At 37.1% G+C, this 26,797-nt stretch overlaps 1 protein-coding gene across 5 annotated transcripts in view; it reads left to right on the forward strand.

Moving 5' to 3' along the window:
- rptor (regulatory associated protein of MTOR, complex 1) overlaps positions 1-26,797 on the forward strand; it is a 288,348-nt gene that overhangs the window by 11,482 nt on the left and 250,069 nt on the right. For all 5 annotated transcript variants that reach the window (XM_051898086.1, XM_051898081.1, XM_051898084.1 and 2 more), the window contains exon 2: positions 23,432-23,606. In XM_051898086.1, the coding sequence (XP_051754046.1) occupies positions 23,445-23,606 (162 nt within the window). In that variant the 5' untranslated portion in view covers positions 23,432-23,444. The remainder of the gene's footprint in view (positions 1-23,431; positions 23,607-26,797) is intronic.

Raw genomic sequence — 26,797 nt, forward strand, 5'->3', positions numbered from 1 at the left:
TGAACTATACCTTTTCTAACTAATAAATAAAACAGGGAACTCACTTCAACTTTTGAAAATGTCTATTTAATTAACTTCAAGCCAACTGAATAAACAATTCACAATCTATACTGAATTTAAATTTTGACACAATGTAGGATTTAACAGGACAATACAGACATTTCTTTGACTTTATTTATAAATAGATACTTGTTAGGAAGAGTCTAAAACTTCCACAAAATATATTCCACTAACCTGATCCATCTTGTAATGACATTAGGAGTGGAGACAAAATCATTAACCCTCTATGGTACGCATTATGTTCTAACCATGAAATATTTTTTTCAGATAAGTTTTTATTACATGAAATAGCTTCAATTATGCAAATCAAAGGTTCTTAGAGAAACTTTGCCATATGGCAGCTCTGTACCACAATGGAAAATGGTCGAAAAAGTAGTTTTTCTATAAAATTATGATTTTCTTTTCTATTTAAATGCTCTTTTCTTTTAGAAGTTGATAGATTTATATACTTGGGACTCATACAAACCAAAAATAAGTAGATCCCTATCATTTAATCCCTATAATTCCCTATCATTTGACTAACTCATCCTCACTCTTATCATATGGAAGAGCTAACTCTGTACTCTTCCAATTGTCCTTTCTGTAAAATATTGCTCTTTTCATTTTTTGAAAAGAAGAAATATTATTATTTACACATAAATACAACTATACTACAAAAAACACTTCAAAATAAATAAATAACAGCAATCATATTTTTATTGTACTATCTATAAAAATCCCAATGGTACAGAGCTGGCATATGGCAACATACCTATTTTTCCATAATGGTACAGCATTTCCATATGGCAACATTGATATTTTCTCAATTTACAGTAAAACTATGTTACACAAAGTTGATTTGTGAATAAAACTTTCTAATTTACTTATCAAAGATGCTGCAAAAAATCCCCCTTTAGAAGAGATGTTTAGAAAATATGTAAATAGAGCAATTTCTGGAGCACTTCTACAGGTGTCTTCTGTGTGAGGGTGACAGTGAGAGAGTTTTTGAGGGACATTCAAATGCCATGGTAATTAAAAATAGCACATCATTGGCAACCTTAAGGCCTACCCTTTTAATTCCCATAGTGTAATATTTTGTATTTTTTTCTGAATAACAAGGAAATGAGTAGACATGAATTGTTGCCATATGGCAACTCCGTACCATAGAAATAGGAAACCTATATTTAGGGCCCGAGCACTGATGGTGTGAGGACCCTATTGGAATTGCTCCATTTATTGTTTTTCTAAGGATTATTGTTAGGGCCAAAGCCAAAGGCTGAAGGCCCTATTGTTTTCTTTAGGATTATTATTATTATTGTTATTATTATTATTTTTTTCTATTTTTTTTGGCACTTTTGGGGCCCTTAACATGTTCGAAAACTCTTGAAACTTTGCACACGCATTGGAATATGCGGCCATCAGGGCCGGGCAGAAGCTGGTACCCGGGCGTGGCAGGGGGGCTCGACAGCGCCCTCTTGAACGGGGTCTGAAAACTTGGTCCATATATCAAACGCGCTTGCACGTATTAGTATGAAACTCGGTACACATATAGACCTCATCGGGCCTAACAACTTTCGTGCTCTAAGTTATACGCCAGCTCAACAGGAAGTCAGCTATTACGGTTTGTTTGAAAAATGCATGCTCTGGAATTTGATATACTCCTCCTAGGTGATTAATCCGATCACCACCAAACTTGGCCAGCATGAAGTCAAGACATTGATGATGAAAAATTGCCAGCAGATTTTTGATATCTCGAACGGTTTGGCCGTGGCGAGGCAACGAATTTATGGCGAGAAAAGGGAATCAGGAAGTATGTTATAACGTCTGCATACATTGATTTTTATAAAACTTCACCAGTGTGTTGGTTGTAGGAGTCTGATCACATGGATGTGACTATTGTGAGTCAAAGTTATAGCGCCACCAACTGGCAGCAGGAAGTGTGTCACTTTCAAAATGCTTTGAGATCACTCTGTTATTTTTACCTGATGTGCTTCAAACTTCATCAGTGTAATGTCAATACACAGCAGATGTAGACCTGTGACAGGATTTTTGATTTTTTTAAACACTGTTGTCATGGCAACGCATCAAATTTTAATATTCGTTTTGGAGGCTTTTGAGACTCTTAGCATGCTTCAAATTGCATGAAACTCGACACACACCAGCGGTGTCGTACAGTAGACGGGCAAAACCGTAGAAACGGGTGGGGAGCAGGGCCTTTATAGCGCCACCTTTTGACAAAAGTGAGGGGGTTAGTTTAACCTACAGTCACCAAACTCGGCACACATGTTGCTGTCATTAAGCCGGACAACTTTCTAATTTACGGTCATTACCTCAAACCAACAGGAAGTCAGCAATTTTGGTTTGAATGTGGATTTTTTTTGAATAAACAGGCTTTGAATTTTAAACTACTACTTCTAGGGGGTTTATTCGATTCAGACCAAACATTTTTACCATGGTTCTATGATATTGAAGATGTTAAATTGAGAATGGATAATGGATATCTCGAACGATGTTGCCATGGTGATAGATTGAAGTAATGTCAAAAAAGGAAAACGGAATGACTCATATTTTCTATAAAAAAACACTATACACAATTAATTTATATATAGAATAATACAAATGTTTGAAATAAACACATATTATTTATTTTTTTCAATTTAAAAAGCATGTGTAAGTTAAAAATAGACAGATTAATTATATTTGATTAAAAAAATGGATAAATATTATACATAGAGTAACAACTAGAGGGCAGCATATACCTATTTTTAAACAGGGTTGGATAAATCAAGCACTAGATCAATAGTTTATATAGACAGAAGAATGATTTAGTTTTTATTTTATACTGTTTGTGCAGGTATATTTAAACATTTATCACATTCTATGACATGAAAGTCATCTCAATTTAAACGATCTCATGGATGTGGCTGTTGTGGTTTGTGATCATAGGAGCATCAGCTTCTGCAGTAAATGTGGTTTGAATTTGACATAGTCCTTTTATGTTTAACTGTTTTAAATGCCCATTGCCCGCCGTGCACAGTTGCCCTGTAGCCACCGGGGTGGCGGTGCCTCCGGGCTTTGGCCCGTCATCGCTGCTTGCAGCCATATTTATTATTATTATTATTATTATTATTATTTTTATTTTTTTTGGTCATCCGGGGCTTTTTGGGGGCCTTAACATGCTCAAAAACTCTTGAAACTTTGCACACACATCGGAATATGCGGCCATCAGGGCCGGGCAGAAGCTGGTACCCGGGCGTGGCAGGGGGGCTCGACAGCGCCCTCTTAAACGAAGTCCGAAAACTTGGTCCATATATCAAACGCGCTTGCACGTATTAGTATGAAACTCGGTACACATATAGACCTCATCAGGCCTAACAACTTTCGTGCTCTAAGTTATACGCCACCCCAACAGGAAGTCGACTATTACGGGTTGTTTGAAAAACGCATGCTCTGGAATTTGATATACTCCTCCTAGGCGATTAATCCGATCACCACCAAACTCGGTCAGCATGAAGTCAAGACATTGAGGATGTAAAATTGCCAGCGGATTTTTGGTATCTCGACCGCTTTGGCCGTGGCAAGGCAACGAATTTATGGTGAGAAAAGGGGAAAAGGAAGTGTGTTATAACTTATGCATACATTGATTGATTTTTATGAAACTTCAGCTGTGTGTTCGTTGTAGGAGTTCGATCACATGGATGTGACTATTGTGAATCAAAGTTATAGTGCCACCAACTGGCAGCAGGAAGTGTCACTTTCAAAATGCTTTGAGATCACCCTCTTTTTTTTTTTACCCAGTTTGCTTCAAACTTCATCACAATAATGTCAAAACATGGCAGATGTAGACCTGTGAATGTATTTGTGATATCTTAAATATTGTTGCCATGGCAACACGTCAAACTTTAATAATATTCTTCAGTGTTTTTGAGGCTTTTAACATGCTTCAAATTGCATGAAACTCAACACACACATCAACATTGTTGACCAGTAGACATGGACAAAGCCTTAGAAATGAGCGTGGTGGAGGGGCTCAGTAGCGCCACCTTTTGACAAAAGTGGGGGCGTTATTTTTACCTACAGTCACCAAACTCTGTACACATATTGTTCTCATTAAGCCGGACAACTTTCTAATTTGAAGTCATTAGCTCCGACAAACAGGAAGTCAGATATTTTGGTTTGAATGTGGATTTTTCACACACTCTCTCTCTGTCCTACCCCGCTCCCCCCTCAGTCTCTCTCTCTCTCTCTCTCTCTCTCTCTCTCTCTCTCTCTCTCTCTCTCTCTCTCTCTCTCTCTCCTCTCTCTCTGTGTGTGTGGGTCTCTGTCTGTGTGTGTGTGGGTCTCTGTCTGTGTGTGTGTGGGTCTCTGTCTGTGTGTGTGTGTGTGTTTGTGTGTGTGTGTGTGTGTGTGTGTGATCATATGGGCACCAACTGCTGCAGTAAATGTGGTGTATTCAAATGAATTCGAAATAGTCCTTTTATGTTTACCCGTTTTAAATGCCTATTGCCCGCCGTGCACAGTTGCCGTGAAGCCACTGGGGTGGCGGTGCCACCGGGCTTGGGCCCGCCATCGCTGCTTGCAGCAAAATTTCTTCTTCTTCTTCTTCTTCTTCTTCTTCTTTTTCTTCTTTTTCTTCTTCTTCTTCTTCTTCTTCTTCTTCTTCTTCTTCTCCCAAATGAATCACTTTTTTGAGGGCCTAAACTTTCCACACGCATCAGAAGTGGTGAAAATGTACGTCTGTTATGGATCTCAGAATTAGGTGTGGCAAAATGGCTCGATAGCGCCACCTACAAAATTTCAACGGAGTGCCCCTTGCGCTACGTTTCACGTACAGGTATGAAATTCGGTACACACATGTAACATCCCAATACCTACAAAAAAGTCTCCTGGTACGAAATCTGAAAACCAACAGGAAGTGAGATATTCAGAATTTGCGACATTAAATTGCGAAGATCTAGAGTTTTCCCTGAAGGGCGTGTCTGTGGCGGCCTGACAAATTTTGATGTTTCGCCATGAAACAGGAAGTTCTTGTAAATCGGGTATACAATGTTGGATCTGCCCCAAACTTCACATGTTTTATTAGAGTCCTAGCCTGAAGACATCTACATGGCACTATTCAGTGACAGTCATAGCGCCACCTGCGGGCAACAGGAAATTACATTTTTTACACTGTGATTAACACCTCGTAGACATTTAACCAGAACCACATCATATATGGTCAGTCTAATCTTAAGGCCTTAGCGATGTTAATTTGCAAAGATCTTGAGTTTTTGTTGAAGGGTGTGTCCATGGTGGCCTGACAAAGTCTGATGTTTCGCCATGAAGTAGGAAGCTGTTGTAACTCAAGCATACAGTGTCTGATCTGCCCCGAACTTTACATGTGTAATGAAAGTCCTGGCCTGAAGACATCTATATGCCAATTTTCACTTAGTCATAGCACCACCTGCTGGTAACAGGAAATGGCATGCTTCACACTGTAATTCAATCCCATGAACACATTTAAATATGCCACAAAGTACCAAACATACTAGAAACACGTTAAATCATGCAACACTCTGCTAATTGCTAATGTATGCAATTAACGCCACGAAACAGAAAGTTGCTGTAACTCAGGCATACAATGTCCGATCTGCTCCAAACTTCACGTTTGATAATAGTCCTGGCCTGAAGTCATCTACATGGCAATATTCAGTTACGGTCAAAGCGCCACCTGTTGGCAGCAGGAAGTGTGCCACTTTGAAATGACTTTGCCATAATTCTCTTGTATTTTCTCGCCACTGTTCACTGTTTTCCTAAAGCCAACGGGTGGCAGTGAGCCTGGGTGCGAGGACCCTTTCATTGCTGCTTGCAGCTTTAATTCTATTATTTTTTTTTTTGATGTGGATAATTTAATACAATCTCCCTGCATACGACTCAGCTGGGTCTGGGAGAGATATTTCAGATCTTGACAAAACTGTATTATAACCCTTAAATAGCATAATGACACCATTAGGGATAACAGCAAATACAGTGACAAACTGTTTTGGAATAATAGGAATATTATAGTGAGAGAGAAATTCTTGATGTGCAAGTCCCCATCCTTATTAAATAATTGACTAACCTGATTGATCCCATTCTTAAACCGTTTTCAAAAAATAAGGACTTGTTTATAACAAATAACCTTATTATTCCAAATTAAGTAAGTGGCTGGAGAAAAATTGTTTGAAAATCATAGACAATGCTAATAGCACTGGTTTGTGGAAATTAGAGAGAGCAGCAGGGATCTTATCAACGCTGAAGTTGCATAACAAAATTTAAAATTCAAACCTTCTGTAACAAAGTCAGAGTTCAGGAAGGAAGAGGACGTGGTCGGCTTGACTGTTACTCGTGGTTTTATTTGGATTTCAGTAAGCAAACAAAGTCATGCTACCAGCGCTCAGCATAACAAAATGCAAAAGCAATATATAAACTTGTGGCTCTCCAGAGCAATGGTTCCACACACACACGTGCACGAGTCAGCAGTCTGTCCCTCTCTCCAGAGTCTAATTTCCAGGTGGCTTTATGCAGTCTCCAATTACTGAAACAAGACACAGGTGTTTGTCATTTGAACTTGACCCACTTACTCACCGCTCGTCTCTCAACTCTCTCTTTCACTGCAGTCCTCGCTGAACTACACCCCCCTTGCCACATACCCCCACCGCCCGACTCAGGCCGGGGAGCCATCGCATCACATTTAGTGAGATCAGTCAGCGGACTGGTGAGGTCCGAATAATTAGGCACCAACCTTCTATAATATCCTGCCAGCCCCAGGAACTGTCTCACCTCCCTTTTGTTCTTAGGTCTCAGGCAAGTTGCAACTGCTGCCGTCTTATTAATTTGGGGACGCACTTGTCCATGACCCAAGTGGAAGCCCAGATACCTGACCTGGCCTGGACTCGAAGAGGACCTGGAGGACGGGACCTGGGGAGAGGGATAGGTTGAGAGGTAGAGGGAGAAGGAGAAAATAAAGGGGAAGAGAGAGAGACAGCTGGGAGGTATTCGCCGACCCCGGGGCACGCCACCATCTGATCCAGCGACATCGGACGGTGGCACTGGACCCACTCTGCCGTGTTCCTTGGCAGATGAGTGATGAACTGCTCCAGTACCACACGGTCGATGATGTGCTTGACGTCGCTTCACTCAGCCAGTAGCCATTTGCGGCATGAGTCCCGGAGCTGTTGTGCCATCACAAAGGGTCGGCCGCTCTCGCCCAGGTCCAGCGATTGGAAACACCGGCGATGTTGCTCTGGGCTTCGGCCTTGACAGGGGATGGTCTAGTTGACCCAATCTCTGCTGACATTGTGTTATGCTTGTGTTTAGGCGCAGGTCCTCCTTCTGATCTGGATCTGGCTGACTACGGTAAACCTCGGGATAAACAGAGAGACTAATATTAGCGTAGATGCTATTCTTCTTATGATGTGATGAGTACATCGCGTGTTATAGGAAGGGTTCCGGCTGAACTAATTTATGCAGCCCAACAATTCTTTAATGGATGTGAAAATATAAATTGATGTGTTGTGTATGCCAAGTTAAAGAGATGTGTTTTTAGTCTAGATTTAAACTGACAGAGAGTATCTGCTTCCCGAACAATGCTAGTAAGTTTAAAGTTTAGGTGCTAAATAAGAAAAGGATCTTCCATCTGCGGTTGATTTTGATATTCTCGGTATTATTAAATGGCCAGAATTCTGAGATCGCAATAGACCTGAAGGACTATAATGCATTAAGAGCTCACTCAAGTACTGGGGAGCTAAACCATTTAGTGCTTTGTAAATAATAATTTTTAATAGCAAGATATTAAAATCTATACAATGTTTAATAGGGAGCCAATGCAGTGTTGACAGAACCAGGCTAATATGGATGGACATACTCAACACTGCATTGGCTTCCTGTTAAACATTGAATAGATTTTAAAATCTTGCTAATTACTTACAAAGCACTAAATGGTTTAGCTCCCCAGTACCTGAGCAAGCTCTTAACGCATCATAGTCCTTCACATCTATTGCGATCTCAAAATTCAGGCCAGTTGATAATACCTAGAATATTAAAATCAACCGCAGGCGGTAGATCCTTCTCCTATTTGGCACCTAAACTCTGGAACAATCTTCCTAGCATTGTTCGGGAAGCAGACACACCTGTTTTTCACCTGTTTGCTGCATGATGTCACCTGTTGGAGTTTGGGTTCCTTGCCGCTGTCGCCTTTGGCTTGCTCATTTGGGGACACTTGACATTTGATATTCAACAGTGTTTTGATCTGCCTGCATTAAGACCATTGTATGGGAACTGAACTGAGCTGGATGATGACATCGCTGTTCACTCCAGTGCTGATATAGATAAATTAACTAAATTAATAACTGATTGATTCTTACAACCAAATGAATCAATACTGAATTTACTTAAGATGGACAATGACACTATTTTCTTTAAGAGCTGCTGTGCAGTCAAAATTATATACCAGTTATCACTGTAAAGCTGCTTTGACACAGTCTGCATTGTAAAAAGCACCATATAAATAAAGGTGACTTGACTTCCTGGTTCTAGTAAGAACTCTAGCTGCTGCATTTTGGACCAGCTGTAGTTTGTTTATTAAGTGTGCAGGGCAACCTCCCAGTAGAGCATTACAGTAATCTAGCCTTGAGGGCATGAACTAACTGTTCCGCATTTGTCATTGAGAGCATATGTCATAGTTGATATATATGTTTAAGATGGAAGAATGCTGTTTTACAGATGTTAGAAATGTGTCTTTCAAATGTACTGAGCCTTGCGGTACTCTACACTGAACTTGTGATCGGTATGATATCTCTTTGTTTACTGCTACAAACTGATAACGGTCAGATAAGTATGATTTGAACCATACCAAATGCAATTCCACTAATGCCAACATAATTTTCGAGTCTATTCAAAAGAATGTTGAGGTCGATAATGTCAAATGCAGCACTAAGATCCAGTAACACTAATAGAGAGATACAACCATGATCTGATGGTAAGAGCAAATCATTTGTAACTCTAATGAGAGCCATCTCAGTACTATGGTACAGTCTAAATCCTGACTGGAAATCCTCGCAGATACCATTTCTTTATAAAAAGGAGCATAATTGTGACGATACTGCCTTGTAGTATTACCTATTCTAGTATTTTTGACAGAAAAGGTATATTCGAGATCGGCCTGTAGTTCTCTAGGATCAAGTTGTGTTTTTTTAATAAGAGGTTTAATAATATCCAGCTTAAAAGTTTTCAGTACGTATTCTAGTGACAAAGATGAATTATAGCTGCAAGCAGCGATGAAAGGGCCCTCGCACCCGGGCTTTCCGCCACCCGTTGGCCGTAGGAAAACGGTGAACAGTGGGTGACATGCATGTAAGCTAGTAAATACATAAATACAGAAGAATTATGGCAAAGTCATTTCAAAGTGCCCCACTTCCTGCTGCCAACAGGTGGTGCTTTGACTGTAACTGAATATTGCAATGTAGATGTCTTCAGGCCAGGACTATTATCGAACGTGAAGTTTGGAGCAGATCGTTACAACAACTTCCTGTTTTGTGGCGTTATTCGCATACATTAGCACTTAGCCAAGTGTTGTATGATATAATGTGTTTCTAGTATGTTTGGTACTTCATGGCATATGGAAATGTTTCTGGGAGTGAATTACACTGTAAAGCATGCCATTTCCTGTTGCCAGCAGGTGGCGCTATGACTAACTGAATATTGTTAAGTAGATGTCTTTAGGCCAGGGCTCTTATCACACATGTGAAGTTTGGGGCAGATCGGACATTTTATTCCTGAGTTACAACAGCTTCCTCTTTCATGGCGAAACGTCAGAATTTGTCAGGCCGCCACGGTCACACCCTTCAGCGAAACTTCAAGATCTTCGCAATTTAACATCGCTAAGGCCTTAAGATTAGACTGACCATGTATGATGTAGTTCTGGTTAAATCTCTATGAGGAATTAATCACAGTGTAAAACATGTCATTTCCTGTTGCCCACAGGTGGCGCTATGATTGTAACTGAATTTTGCCATGTAGATGTCGTCAGGCCAGAAAACATGTGAAGTTTGGGGCAGATCCGACTTTGTATTCCCTAGTTACAACAACTTCCTGTTTTATGGCGAAACATCAAACTTTGTCAGACCGCCACGGACACGCGAAAACTCTAGATCTTCGTAATTTAACGTCGCAAAGGCCGTAAGATTACACTGACCAAATATGATGTTAATCTGATTAAAGCTCTAGGAGAAGTTTGTTAAAGTACAATTCTGGAAATGGCAAAAACTGCAAAAATTTTGCAGAGAAAACTCAAAATATCTCACTTCCTGTTGGGTTTACAGATTTTGCACCCAGGGGCTTTTTTGTAGGTATTGGGCTGTTACATCTGTCTACCGAATTTCATACCTGTACGTGAAACGCAGCACGAAGGGTGCTTAATTGAAATTTTGTAGGTGGCGCTATCGAGCCATTTTGGCACACCTGATTCTGAAACCCATATCAGATGTAAATTTTCACCACTGATTTCACCACAAATTTTCACGTGTGCAAAGTTTCATGAGTTTTCGAGCATGTTTAGGCTCTCAAAAATGTGATTCATTTCGGAGAAGAAGAAGAATTGACTGAGCAATTACAATAGGGTTCTCACACCTTCGGTGCTCGGGCCCTAAATAATGGTATTAAGAAGAGGATCTATGACCTCTGGAAGCATCTCTTTCAGTAGCTTAGTCGATATAGGGCAGAGATGGAAACTCGAGTCTGCGACTTGGACTCGAGTCGCACTTAAGTCGCAAAAACAGACGACTTGCGACGCGACTTGGACTCGTGAACTGTTAACTCGAGACTTGACTTGGACTCATGAACTACTAACCCGAGACTTGACTCGAGACTTGACTTGGACTTGAAGACAGTGACTTGTGAAAAATACAAGTCTTTTGGCATGACATTCCCGATTACATTCTCTATTTACTATCCCACATGATTGCACGATACACCACATTTTACTATTCATTTATTCCCAAATATGTGCTGCAGAAGAGAATATCACAAATCATCTCTAAACACACCAAGCCATCGAGCGCGTGACGCATCTGAAGGCACGCAAATTCATCACCCATTAGAAAACTTGTTAAATTAGCAACAAATAATAACAATATAGCCAAGCCTTACCTTGCGATAAACTTTGTCATTTCATTTGAAAATCAATTAATCCGAAGGGAAGCTGCAGTGTTGCACAACTGCAGAGGCTTGCTTGTGGTACACGTCCTTTTCATTTTTTTGTTTTTATTTATTTTTGCCCAAGTATTTGACAATGCATATAATATCCAGATTTACCATGTTGAATTATATTTGGATTGAACGAACACTTCCATGCGCATTTTATGACCCTGTCCATCCGACTCATTTCCACAGATCGGTTTAAGTCACAGTGCGTTATTATATCGCCTTATCACAAATGAGACACACAGATGGAAATGTTGTTCGTTGTTTTGTTTACTGTAACGCTTGTCTATAGGCTACATAGGTTTTGTTACCGGTGCTCACTGGAAGACTACATTTTCCAGCATTGCTTGAGATCTACAGCAAACTACGGCAACTCATATAGCTTAAAATATACAGCACTTTTTTCCTTGCAGTGGTTCTAAATGGTATAATTTTGTATAAAGTTAGAAAGTAATAGAAATGATTGAAGTAGTATTTTGTGTGCTTTATTAGACAATTTTAAAGTAAAAGTAATCTGTTTTGATATTTAAATACACTGTTAATTACAATAACAACTAGCTGAAAAAAATATATTGATAAAAATAGAATAAAGACTTGACTTGAGACTTCACTTGGACCCCTAAAGACTTGAGACTTGACTTGACTTGGACCTCAAAGACTTGAGACTTGACTTGGACTTGACTGCAGGGACTTGTGAACATGTCAGGTATAGGGTCTTACATACTTGTTGATTTTGATGATTTAACGAGTTTAGATAGTTTTTCCTCTCCTATAGCAAAGAATGAATGGAATTTTTCCTTAGGGACACTACAGTGCACTGTCTGATGCTATACTGGTTATAATTTCCTTTCTAATATTGTCAATCTTGAAAGTAAAGCAGTTCATAAAGTCATTACTGCTGTGCTGTTTGGAAATGTCGGAAGTTGAAGCTTTATTTCTTGTTAATTTAGCCACTGGATCAAATAAATACCTAGGGTTGAGTTTGTTTTCTTCTAAGAGTAGGACTGATAGTGACAGGCTGAAAAGTGCTGTTATTTTCTGTTTTTACAAAGGTAGCCTATTACTGGTGTTATTTATTGCTATTACTTTTTGGCTAAGAAATATGTAGCATTTTTCTTATTTTATACAATTTCTGAATATATAGGATATGTTTAACACATATATGAAATATGTTAGTACAACATTTGCCTTCATATTTCATGCATATGGCAAAAAATAAAATGTCGATATTTTTTATTTATTTATTTTTTTCAGAACGATTGACCGATTCACGATTTCGATATTATTTATTTATTTATTTTTTTGTTTAACTAGTCAACTTATAAACTTAACTACAATATAATTCAAGTAACATTCTCTTTATTAACCCTGTGGTTAAAAAAAATTTTCTATTCCAAGAGCACCAAGTGATCAATTGAAGTGATCAATATGATGTAAATGTAAAATAAATGACTTATTTGTTAAATATCTTTGCAGAAAATATGCATGAAATATGAAGGCAAATGTTGTACAAACATATTTCATATATGTCTTAAACATATCCTATATATTCAGAAATCGTATAAAATAAGAAAAATGCTACATATTTCTTAGCCAAAAAGTAATAGCAATAAATAACACCAGTAATAGGCTACCTTTGTAAAAACAGAATATAACAGCACCTTTCAGCCTGTCACTATCATGCAAACGTGAAATATCAAACATACAGTAGTAGTTCTTTACAGGTTTTTGCATTCCACTGCGCTATTTTTCCTATTGTTTTTATGTTTGGTGGACATGTTTGGCTGACGCACTTGTGTCTTGCATCTTTTGCAGTGTCTCACCCAGGAAACGACATTCTAAAAACATGGTGATCAAGTTAAAAAAAAGTTCAACTCGCGTTTAATAACTTTGCTTTTTTCCCAATCCACTGCCTGCGTCTTCTTTTTTTCAACACATTAATGCATTTCTGAGTGAACAGTTGCTTAAGATTAGCGATGTGTTCTATGTTACACAAGAGCAGTTAATCAGATGCTTCATCATGTGGTCAGATCATTTTCTTCTCTTAACGGTTGTCATTGCTGTATTGTCAACATGTCTAATTGTAACGTTTGCTAACATTTTTATTCAAAATCGAGATTTCTTGATTTTAAAAATAATAAAATAGAGGCAAAAACATTGAACTCGAATTAATCGAAAAAATCAGAAAAATCGAACCCTATCTAAGAGATTTGAAAAAAATAAGCAGATCTAGCAGTTTTTAGGGCCTTTCTGTATGCAAAAAAACCCTTCTTTTCACTAAATGTGAAAAACTTCTAGTTTTGTTTTCTTCCAGCTGCACTCCTTTTTTTCTGGCTGCTCTCTTAAGAGCCTGAGTGTGCTCGTTGTACCACTGCACTGGACTATTTTCAATTCAATTCACATTAATTTGTATAGCGCTTTTCACAATACATATCGTTTCAAAGCAGTTTTACAGAAAATGCATGTCAACATTACAATTTAGAGTAATCTGTTATCAGAGGTGACGGTGTCCAAATTATGTAATTTTAGAAATGTATACAAATCACGCAGTTAGCTTACAATGTATTAATTTTAGCAATGTATTAATTTAAGGCAGGAACAATGAGCTCATTGAAGTAATGAATACATGTTAACAATATTTAGGATATATAGCAAAATTTGAAATGGTGCATGTTGATCCAGAGTTTGCGTCATCTGAAGTCCTCACAGGGGTTGGGGTCATCTCTTCACAAGTGTTGAGGCGTCTGAAATCTTCATAAGGCTAGATCCAAACTGGAGCTGATATACTTTCTAGTTACCTCGGGATAGGCAACCTGAGATAAAACAGAAAAGCAAATGGAGAATAATTAGCGTAGCTGCTGTTCATAACATTAAGCAAAGATGGTGATTTACATAATGTGATGCAGTTGATACAAGACAGTTTCCTATCCACTGTAAAGAAGGCATGTGACGTATCAAATTTTTATGTTGCGATAATTGCTTAAGCTTTATCACAGTATACGGTATTCACAATATTGAAATAAGTTGCAAAAAAAAAGTGTTGTCATAGTATAACAGGTTTAAGAACTCTTTTTCTTAGAACAAAAAACTCTGAACGTTTAAATACAATAACACAGTACACAAATTATAAAGTAAAATGTTTCAAACAGATTAAAGTGCAAAAGAATTATAAAGAACAACAGGTAGTACTTTACAAGGTCTCATTATTTAATGTTAGTTAATGCATTAACTAAGATTAAGAATGAACAATAGCTACATTTGTTACAGAAGGTATTTATTACATGTATAGTCGGTGTCTCCCTCTTTCACTGTGTTTTTGGTTCATTCCCATGACCTAGTTTTCTCCCATCTGTCTGATTAGTAATTTAGTTCACCTGTCATCTCATTAGTTATCTAGTTAGCCCCTGTGTATTTATACCTTGTGTTCTCCCTCAGTCTTTGTCCGATCTCGTCAATGTGTGCATTTGTTATTGTGTTTGTAAAGAGTTGTAGGAAACTTTTTCCTCGTCGAAGCAGAGACCAGGAGACGTTGGGATATCTTTCAAGCAGAAGTTACTCTTTATTGAGAAACGTGCTGTGGGTCGCTGTAGTCATCCAAGTCTAACCAAGGCAGTTTACTTGGTAGTTCATATACATTCAAGGGGGAGGGATACATAGAGTAGAGGTGGAGACAATCTAAACAAAGCATGCAAATGCAGTGCAGGAATCAGCCCATTCCCTACATTTCCCAGCCAAGATCTAATCAGCATAACGGTGTCATTCAAATGCATAGGTGCTAATCCACTCAGTCTGACAGTATGGCCCATACCTTTACATTATCATAGAGACAAAGGCACAGCTGTATCTTGAGCCAAATGGTTAGGAAGTGCATGAAGACAAAAGGTTAATGTTACAGACACCTGGGCTGCCTGCCTTGATCTCCTTAAATTGTCATTATCTTTACCTCAAAATGTTAAATACAATATACTTCACCTTAATATTTCATGTGAGGTTATGTCAGGATGTAGGATCAGCAGATCTTAAACAGATTCTTAAATTTGTAATCCCACAGAGTTTTCTAAGTTTCGTCATTAAAGATCGTGTTTCCTGTTTATCCTCGTCTTCGTGAGCTTCATCTAATACGTTACGTGACAGTATTATTATTTTTTTGTTAATGTTACTTAAAAAATACAACTGATCATTGTTAGTTTTAGCTCAGGTCCATTAAATAATAATTACAACTTTTGATTTTAGTAATGTTTTTAAACATTAACTAAAAAATAACATTAACTAAGATTAATAAATGCTATAATAAAAGTATTTTTCACCGTCAGTTTGGTAATAATGAATTAACATGTTAACTAATGAAGCCTTATGTCACTAAGTGTTACTGAACAAAAACAAATAATCAGAAAATTTTCAATCAATATAGGGCATGTTACAGTCCATAAACATTTTCATATTTTAATAAGTTTGGAAAAAAAAAAAGGAAAAAAAAGAGCCCATTTTAAGTATTAAATATTTGGTGCTGTGATGTAGGCCTGGGCGATAAAACGGTATCGATATTTATCGGCGGTACGTCTTGATAACGATAGAAAAAATGTCCGATATAACTCTCGATATAGTTTCACTTAAATGCGTTAAAATGTAAACAGATATGAAGTTTGGTTGCATGAACAACTCTCAAGTTCGCTCGGTCCCAAACAGACGCGCCAGGAGTGAGACGAAAACAAGTTGCTGCAGAGTTCAGTTGCGCCATGTGAAATCAGAGCACACAAACACATGAAAATGAGTGCTGTACCTGCCGGTGACGAGGAGATTGTGAATAAAAAAGGACATATCAGCTTGTCAGTGTGGCAGTTTCATGGTTTTCTTATGTCTTACAGTTGATCTACTTCAAAGTTCGTCTTGAGAGAGCAGTTGACATGTCGGTATAAACAGCTGCACAGTGTTTTCAATAGGGATGCACCGATACCAGTATCAGGCCCAATACCAAGCTCGTGTACTTGTACTCGTACTTGTAAAAATACCCTCGATACCAAAGACCGATGCCTCAAGTGGCGTAACTGACAGAATTTTCCGTGCACAGAGACACCGATGGCAGCAGCAGAAACAATGTCAGCCTCAGAGGTGTGGAAATACTTCAAAATTAATGATGACTACCTACACATTACGAACTGCATGCTTTCAATCACAATTCGTTATCGATTAGTGAAGGCGGGATATGCAGAAACACGTTGAATGACACAGACCAGAATCTCTCTCCCAGTTCTCTCAGACAGCGCTATCATTTCTCCTTGTGCCTGAATGGTCAAATGCGCACATATTTGTCAAAATGTCCATCGTATGGAGTATCTCACGAAACCGACTGTGCTTGGAAAACTGCAACATCAAAAAAAAAAAAAAAAAAAAAAAGAGAGAGAGAGAGAGATTAATAAATGTATAGGCATCGGCATCGGTATCGGTGAGTATCAGGAAAAAAAAGTATCAGTACTCGGTCCTTAAAAAATGGTATCGGTTCATCCCTAGTTTTCAACCACACAGTATCTTTGACACAAGTACCATTAAACAAAGTAAACAAACAAACACACAGATCAACAAGACATGAAAAGAAATACAAGGAAAATAAAACACAATAGACAGCTTATCAATGACGGCTGGACGTCAGGACGCACACGGAGCTCATTTGAACACAGCCGGTCATCAGCGTATGCACAGACAGCAAGAGCTTCCCCACAAATATGCGCCACGCTCACATTGAGCTAAAGACAGTGGCAGTGACGGCTTGGCGACTGGAGTTCTGATGGAAGCAGCACAGGATCGACACACTCAGCAGTTCCCCCCCACGTCTACACTCTCCCGTCTTATATCCAACCCGGAGCGTCGTGAATGAATGGGCTTCAGGTGTACAGGGGCGGAGCTTACCCTCAGGAGAAGAGAATGGACCAAATCAATACAAAGAGAAAAATATACACCACGCTAAATAATAATAATAATAATAATAAATACTATGGCTTGGGCCATAACAACACTAATGTTTATGTTGTCAAAATTGAGCAAATCAGCTTCTGAAAGAAACTTGGTGCTGAAAACGACGCATTTATCGATTACATTGTTTCACCACCAGGTGGCGACAAGTGAGTGTTAAAAAATGTATTTGATATTGAATCTTCATTCAACAGATTTTCAAATGCACTGATTCATCCAGTAATGAAACAAGAGTATTTATGAGTGAGTCATTGAATCATACATCCAAACAGATTTTTAAAAAAATAATTAATTCAAATAAATAAAATTTTTTAAAATAGACTACAGCAATTAATATTTTGCCAGAACCTAAATTTCATTTAGTTGTCATTCAGAATTGTGATCTTAGTTTGACAAAACAAAAACGTTTCTCAATTTATACAGAATTGTGCAGCTCTAAGTTTCTTTAACGCTTATATTTTATATAAAGATTAAATAAATAAGAAAGATTTGTTTACATTTTAATTTTTATTTAAAATTATTTGTGGTTTGCTTTAATTAAAAATGCATTGGTTAAATTCAAACTTTTTTTCCACTGTCCTTTTTTTGAAAAAAGTTTATTAAATTTTTTTCAATAATTATCGATACCGAACAATATGAAACATTATATCTAGAGGTCGACCGATATATCGGGCCGATATTTGTCTTTTTTTAATATATCGGCATCGGCCGATATCCTTGTTTAGTAGCGCCGATTTAAAGCCAGGCACGTCCGCGGGCAGCCCTGTGTTATTGGTGCGGTGGAATGTGCTGCTGCCGCATGTGAATTGAAACTTTTTGAAGATTCAACAACAGTCCTGGGAGATAAAGGTAGCCTAAGGCTTAAATTCTGATATTTCAAAGTCCTATGGCTATATATTTACTATATATTACTAGTAAACTATGAGGTGTTGCTTCACTTAGTGAAAGAAACAACGGATAGCATAGAACCGTCGGGAACTGGCATAATGCTACAGCTGGTTGAAGGTTCGCTTACTTGTAGTTAACTTTAAGGACTGTAGTCCAAAACTACCAGCAGCTTGCTTGCTAACATATTAGCCCCAATGTTATAAGTTCTGTTTTATTTTTCCTGTATCGGAGTCGGAGAATTTCACTCTGTGCTTGGGGCAGCTCTGACAAACACTGCAGCGTGATTGAGGGCTACGTTACTCCGACAAATATTGGCAATTTTAAGAGGATTTGGCATTTCCAATTAATGTAAGCCTGTTACATTCTTCTAGTCTATTATTATTACTATTAGGTAAGCTACTTTTATTATTAAATTAATATTATAATAAATTTGCCCCGCAATAATTTCACAGCGCATCCCCGCATAACTGACGTGCTGTGAGGATAATAAAAGATTAGGCTATCAGCTCCTCTTTGAAAATGTTTTAAACATTTTTTATGTCTATTATACAATGAATTAGACCTATAATTATAATTATTAACAGTCTATAATATTTCCTAACACTACAGTCATAAATGAAAATTAAGAGCAGCTTTAGGCTACTTCAAGCACCAACTTTAAAAAAAAACAACAAAAAAAACAAGCTGTTTAACACGAAATACTATTCTTCTCATTTGTTTCACTATATGTACGGGCAACAAGAGAAATAATGGAATACATTAAGACAGTTATATACCGTTATCAGCATATTATGTTGAAATTCGTCTCTGAGAGAAAATGCTCCGTTAATGCAGCGTCAGGCAGCTCCGTCACTTTTACTTTCACTTTGAATACTGACCGAGGTTAAGCTTTTACCTGCATAACTTTTCCGCAAAGTTTGCACGTTGCTTTTTGTGTGATATCCATTGGCTCCCCTTCTTGGTTGAACCCCCGCGGATTTGCGCTACGCCACTGCGCAGAAGTGTATGACATTTGTTCGGAAGCATGGTTTGATGCAGACAATAACCGGGTTTCCATCCAACTTTGCATTAATAAAAATTCAGCTCAAGAATGTGCGCATCTGCGTGTGTTTCCATCAACTGTGTAATGCGAAATGGACATCAGCCCCGTTGTATCCTACCTTATAAATACAGTAAGCTGAGACTTGGATAAAACTAACTCATATACATATCTTCACATTTTTATATCACGATATTTTGAAATAACGATGTATCATTACACTCCTAGTGTAAAGGAAAGACCTGTTAATGTTTAATGTTCAGCTTTGTTGGACATTTAAAAGAGTTCCTGTTATGTTGAAGTTTTTATGGTTACCATTGTGCTGAAGAGTAGAGTTTGTGGTTTGGTAGATGGCTGCATGTACAAAGATGCTATGTCCAGTGAGCAATTACTTTGCTAATGCCAGTGCAATAACAAGTATCTTCCTATTTGTGCTGTGCTCATTGCAGACAGTCTTTTAGTTGTACAACATATCTGAATGTCAAATACAAACAGGTCTTTTCCATTTACTCAGAATCACAGACTTGAAGATATTGGAATCAACTCAGTATATTTGAACTGAAATAACTAAAAAACATTGGTTATGTTCAACCAAAAATGTTTAAAATGAAGATAAAATGATTTAGTGTAACCACTTGCCTTAAACTGAGTAAAATCAAAAATCCATTTTTATCAGTGTTGGAAAAGGTTTTAAAAGTATTAGACTGATGACAGTCTCCTGTCCCATTATATTAATTCCTTGCAAGGCACTATTCTTAATATAATTGGCTAATAGTTGAGTTGCCAATATAAACAGGTGTGGCGAAATGGGGCAACCTTGACATAATCCCTGCAGCAGTGCAAATCAGAATTTCAGTTCAAATCAGAATTTCTGGTTGAGTGAATGCTGGCACGTTTTGGCTGCCGCTACTCATCGGTTTTATTTCTTCTTCATCACTGAAGTCTTCCTTTTCCTATCAGTTGACATGTTTCTCAAAAGTGAACAAAACTGTAGCACATGAATTAAGGCTGTGCGATTAATCGTAATTGATTCTTGATTTCGATTTTGGCTTACAACGATTATGAAAACAATGATAATTGAATAACTTGGGTAGCTTTAATAAGTAGGGCTGGGCAAAAAATATATTTTTCGATTTAATTTATTTATTTATTTTTTTTTTTAATGTGGTTGATTCAATATCGATTCTCAAAAGCCACGAATCAATATTTTTTTCTGTATTTATTTCCGCAAACATTGAACATAATATCTGATTGACGTTAATCTTATTATTAGTTCTCTCCGCTAGATTTCATCCTCTTATTTACCTTGCAAAACAGTGGGGACCCTTTCATTCATTCAGTACTTAACATTTCGAATGCAGGTGCGCCTTTAAGCATGAAAGACATTCCAAACAGTTGTAGGAACTGTCACTGTCCCGATCGGGCCAGTGCTGCATGGTCACAAAAGTTTATCATTTACATACATTTTCAAGCTTTGCCAATTGAAGAATTCAAGCAAAGGAGATGCGAAAGAGAACTGGCGAGCACAGTGTGAGAAGTTTTGTGTGTGCGCAAACAGAAAACTGCTTGTTTCAGACAGCATGCAAATAAAAAAATACATTTTCTTTCCCATCTCCTTGTGCTTGAATGGACAAATTCACACAGATTTATCTCAAAATGCTCGCCTTGGCGAGTATCCTAGTAAACATAGTCAGTTATGGCTTAAGTGAAAGACAACATGTGTATCAATATATTGGATCCATTCATTAGTATTAAAGTGACAGCAGCCTAATATTCCTGCTGCTGTCTGTGTTTTTAATGTTAATCAAACTACAAAAGACAAAGAAATCACTCACTGCTCTTCACTGAATAACTTTTTTTGTAACTTTAACCTTTATTTAATTTCTACAGTGAAGATTATATGCAGTGTTGTTTTACATTTGATTACTTTATTCAATTTCTGTACCTGAAAACTACTTTTAGACCTACCTGAAAAACCTGCAAAGCACTGATTATTTCATTTGTATCTTTTTTCTACTGTATTTATTTGTGTGTGCTATTGCTTGTAGTTTGATTATTTGTTCTTTTTTTTTTTTTTCTTTTTTTTAATAATGACTGTTTACTTGTCTTTAATAATATTTGAAATTTTTATTAGTTGTAGCTATGGTTTTGAAATTGGAATTGGGACATCTGTATCGATACCTAGCCCTATGATGGCCCTGATACTTTTTGTGCACAAAAATAAAACAAAAATAGCGACTTTATTCGCTATTTCATTATTGGAGAAAAGCAACAAATGAATACAAAACAATGTAATCATAATCTATTACAAAAATATTATAAACTACAGTAAGTTCATAAAATCTAAACATTTAGTGGGGAAAAAATATGTGAAAGTGTAGTGGTAAATATGATAAAATGTGAATAAAAACAAATTACAATTTGTTTTCTTATTAAATACATTCATGAAAAACAATTTGTAGAAAAATACTATAAAATTCAAAGATGTTCATTTAAAACTTATTGCAGATTTTTAATGGGGCAACAAGATATGATGGATGCAACTGAGGTTTGACATTGCAACTTTTCAAGCTGAAGTGAATACATCTGTACACACCTTTTCTAATTAGCAAAACAAAAGCCTATAGTATGCAAAATCGAAACTACTGTGGACAGTTCGTCACTTAAGTGCAATACATGTTGGGAGCAATACAAAAAACAAATAGCTTACCGACAGCTAATCTAATTGAAAATACATGCAATCAAAATGCAAATTAGAATAAAAATAGAAACTCCAAATAAACAGTAAACAATTTAATCCTTCCTAGCAGCAAATATTAATCTAAACAACAGAAACTGGTATTAAGCAAACACTTACATGCTACCGTTGCTTCCACTGATTAATCGCTTAGTTTGAAGTAGTACAAAAAAGCAAATGAAATCACAATTGGTTTTTAGTTTTAGTGCAGAATTGTTTTAAAGTCAGAATTGTTTGATATCAGTATGAGAGCTGCAGTGAGCATTTATAAGTTACACAATATTCTGCACCACCAGTGGCACCAAATGCTATTGCGGAAATAATGATTGTAAACTGGTTTCTCTATACATTCCCTCATCATCACGAATGAGGTACAAACAGGTAGTTTTGCTCCAAATGTATACCATTGACTGAGCCAGTGTTTCTGTTGTGAAGTACTCATCAGTAAAAAATTTATTTAAAAGTTTAATTGGTATAAATTGCTGATGAAACAGAGACTTGTCAAGCCAACCCCTTGCAATAGGTGTGTTCGAATTCATGCGCCACTGCGCACTCCGATAAGCATCTGACTTAGAGCAGTGCATGTTAGAAATTTTGCCTGAATTGAGACAGTAAATAGGCTCAGTCAGTACAGCTTCTTTAGAGTGGCTGCATGAGCTCTGATGACCATACAGCTTTTGATAATTGGCCAGACTTGACATGACATGACATGTTTTATATTTATTCTGACACAAATCTGTAAAAAACTCTTTTTATGCAAATTTGATGTTAAATTGTGTCATGTTTATCAAAATAAACTTGGTATAGACCCCATTTTATTTGTATATAAATAGTATATGCTGTTGAACTTCATTCTTGTACATACAGGCATTAAGTTTTGAATGAAATCTGTTTCTGTTGCTATAAACATCTAAAACATCTGTTGATTTGACAAACATTGCATTTAATTCGCTTCATCTGCGATAAAGAAAGCTCAACTCCTCCTCTGACTGTAAGCAGCAAATCTCATCGATCACTAAGACCATCACACCTAATATCGAACACACCTAATGTGTTTCTGGACCATGTGGCAAGTTCAGAGATCTTTCTCTAGAGCATCTGAAAACTCTGGGATGTGTTTCTAGACCATCAGAAATCAGCTTTGTCGGTTTGTCGGAAGTATTGAGGAAGTATGAGAGTTTTTTTTTTTTTTTTTTTAAATGGTGGCAAAATTGCACTCGTCACTCACATTTGCTTCTTGTTTATGATTATAGGGTTTTGACCTTTTTCCAGCTGTTCTTGGAATCTGATATTACTGCTGAAATTTGCTTTGAATTGGCATTGGTTTGTCATAAGAATTGGGAAAAAAATAATGTAACATTTGATATAGTCTCCAACCTATTTTTTACTTTTAATACTCTTTGTGCTAATAATTCAGATTATGAATTATTTAATAGAATCATTTCAGTAGTACACCACGACTCTGTCTGTCTACTTTCTACATTTTAGTTCTGCAAATGTACAGTCACATAATTGTATTTTTCCATATGTTCTTTGTCCAGATTATTTATAAAAATGGACGCTGAGCTCCTTCACTCCCCTGTGGTGGGTCTGGCGGAGGAGGAGGAGGTGGACATGACTGACTGGAACCTTCCACTTGCCTTCATGAAGAAACGGCACACAGAGAAGATTGAGGGATCCAAAGCTTTGGCTCAGAGCTGGAGAATGAAAGACAGGGTGAGGGACAATCTTTTAATGTTATCTTTAGTCGTTTGAGCGTAAGACCATTCAACTTGATTGAACATTGATATCTACTTTCAGTGTTGATGTGTGCTGCTGCTTGTTTTTTGACTTAATTTAGTGTCATGGTCACACTGTCTAATATTCAGTAGCAAACCTTGATGAAATCTAAAAGGGTTAGTAACCCAAAAATGAAATTTCTGTCATTAATTACTCACCCTCATGTCATTCCTTGCTAGACCTTGCGTGTAGTGACGGTGTACATTTGTCAGCTTTTTTATGAGACCGTTGTGAAAGTCTCCCGTGAAATAGGTTTTGTTCTAAAGTTTAAGCAGAATTCTCCTTCTCTGATTGTTGAATTGCCCTTGGATTGTGGTGACAATGATTAAGTTAAGAAAAGCAAAATTTTGTATAATACTATGAAAAATAAAGTGTAGGCTTTAGAGTTGGGCTGACAGACATCATGATGTTGAGCTGGCAGTGTGAAACAGTATTTACAAGAATATTTACAGCAGTATTTACAGAGTCTTTTGGCAAACAAATCATATTCGGAATTCAAGTCATAGTCAAATGGGCAATGATCAAATAAACCGGGGAATCAGAAACAACAATAACAATAAACAAACACTCACAGTTTCACTAAACACTCACGGTCTCTCTGGCACGACACTCTTTATCAATCAAATGATGACGAAACGAACAATAGCGAAGGAAAAGTCAATGAATGTGAAGAACGATGGCGTAAAGCACAAAGTCAACGAGGCACGAGGCAGAGGCTGAGTGTTTGGGGCGGTCCTTATGTGTGGGTCAGGTGCTTGGCAGGACCAATCACAGTTTTCCACAGGTTAATGGAGACAACGCCCACCTGGAACACAAACATGTCTATACACACACAGAGAGAGAGAGTATACACACACAATGACCATTGAAACAGACACAAAATATCTCAGGGTCTTAACAATGACGTTCTTCTTTCTGATTAACATAATCGAAGAAATATTAATAAATATCCTGACGCATCTGAGCTTTATAATGGCAGTGAACGGAACACACGAGTATGAGCTGAAGAAAAAGCTTCTATCCACATCTATCCATCATAAACGTGCACTCCACATGGCTCTGAGGGGTTAATAAAGGCCTTCTGAAGCGAAGCGATGGGTTTGTATTAAAAAAAAAAAAAAAAAAAAAAAAAAAAAAAACTATTTTAACAAGTTATGACGTCAAATATCTAACTTCCGCCAGAACGCCTTCCGTATTCAAATTACGGAAAAAACATAACATAATGTTGTTCCCGATCACAATACAAATTACATTCAAAACCATTCAATGAACACAATTTAAACAGTAAAGTTTTTATTGTGCAAAACAACGACGAATTATAGGCCCAACCCTAGTAGGCTTCAGATTCTTTTTCTATAGCAGGCTGAATAAAACCTTTTAATGGGACATTATTAAAACACTCTCTTTAGTTTATTTTAAAAGCTAAAATAAGGTGAGTTGCAAAAATAAACAGAATATACACTCTGTTTAGTTTATTTTGGAACGTAAAGCTTGACTGGTGCGTATCAGCGAAACAGCATTGCTGTAAATGAGGCCGTAGTTGCACAAGACATCAACCTCTATAGTCCTCTTAGAAACTGACAGTAGGATAATGATTACTTGGACAGGCTTTTCAGTGGTGACATCTTGTAGATATAGCTACAGATTAGATGTGTAAGTCCAGTTTCATTCATGAGTTTAAGTCATATAAATGATGTCCAGCATCGAGGGAAATCAGGACAGTACTGAATGTCTGCCTGAACCTAAAGATTGTGCATTAATAGTGTGATCAATATTGTTCAATAGCCAATGTCAAACATCGTGCTAAGACAGAATTTATCTAGCAGGGTCTGAATTTTGGCGAGGGTATTGCACATAGTTTTACTCTAAGATTTTTTTTTTTTTGCAGATATCGATTTAAAGGGGTCATATGATTTTATAAGTTAATCATTTTGTTTATTGGGCTAACATGCTTTAATGTTCAAAAAAACATTTTTTTACATACTGTATATTATTGCATCTCCTCTATTTCCAGTCTGTCTGGCACATGCTGATTTCTACAAAGCCCCTCCTTTCTGGAAAGCTCAGAGTGCTCTGATTTGCCAGCAGACCAGTGCATTGTAATTGGTCAAACACCTCAATCGTGTGCTGGAAATGTAACGCCCCTTACCATTATCAGGAGCTTCAGCTTCTATGGCTTTAAGCAATTGTGCCGATATTCGGTAATACAATATATCACGATAATAAATATGCACGATATTGTTATCGTGGGCACTTAAAAATACAGTGAATAATTATTTATTATGAATTATTCACATTTTTATAATACATTTTAAGAGTACTTTACCCATCAACCGTTTAAAATGCTCAACACTGCTGTATGCTGCGTCAAAAAGGCATGCGCACTGATGTAAACGAGCCCAACGTGCATGACAAGCACATGGCGGAACGAGTGAAGGAGACGCGCTGAATGAAAGTGCACGTTAACTCTCTGACAGCAGAGGGTGCTGTTGGAACAGCAGAAATGCAGCGGTTACCCCGGAAACAAAGCAGCTGCGCTAACAGGATTTAAAATGCTTCAAACAGCCATTCAGTTTTTTTGCATTCGCAATGTTGTTCATCACAGCATAAAATACTTAATACTTGAAGACTTAATAGGCTATTTATTTGGTAACACATATGAACATTTGGTAACACTTTACAATAATGTTCATTAGTTAAACTTTAGTTAATGTATTAACTAGCATGAACTAACCATGAGCAATACATTTGTTACTGTATTTACTAATCTTTGTTAATGTTAGTTAATGAAAATACAGTTGTTCATTGTATGTTCATGTTTGTTCAGTGCATTAACTAACAAGATTTTAATAATGTATTAGTAAATGTTGAAATTAACATTAACAAAGATTAATAAATGCTGTATAAGTTCATGTTAGTTCATGTTAACTAATGTAGTTAACTAATGCTAACTAATGAAACTTATTGTAAAGTGTTACCAAACATTTTTATATTTTAATCTGGATTACAACATGCCCTATAATGATTGAAAATGTTCTGATTATTTGTTATTGTTCAGTAACACTAAGTGACGTAAGGCTTCATTAGTTAACATGTTAATTTATTACCGACAATGAAAAATACTTCTA

This window comes from Ctenopharyngodon idella, chromosome 6 (assembly GCF_019924925.1).
Source record: "Ctenopharyngodon idella isolate HZGC_01 chromosome 6, HZGC01, whole genome shotgun sequence".
Classification (NCBI taxonomy): Eukaryota; Metazoa; Chordata; class Actinopteri; order Cypriniformes; family Xenocyprididae; genus Ctenopharyngodon; species Ctenopharyngodon idella.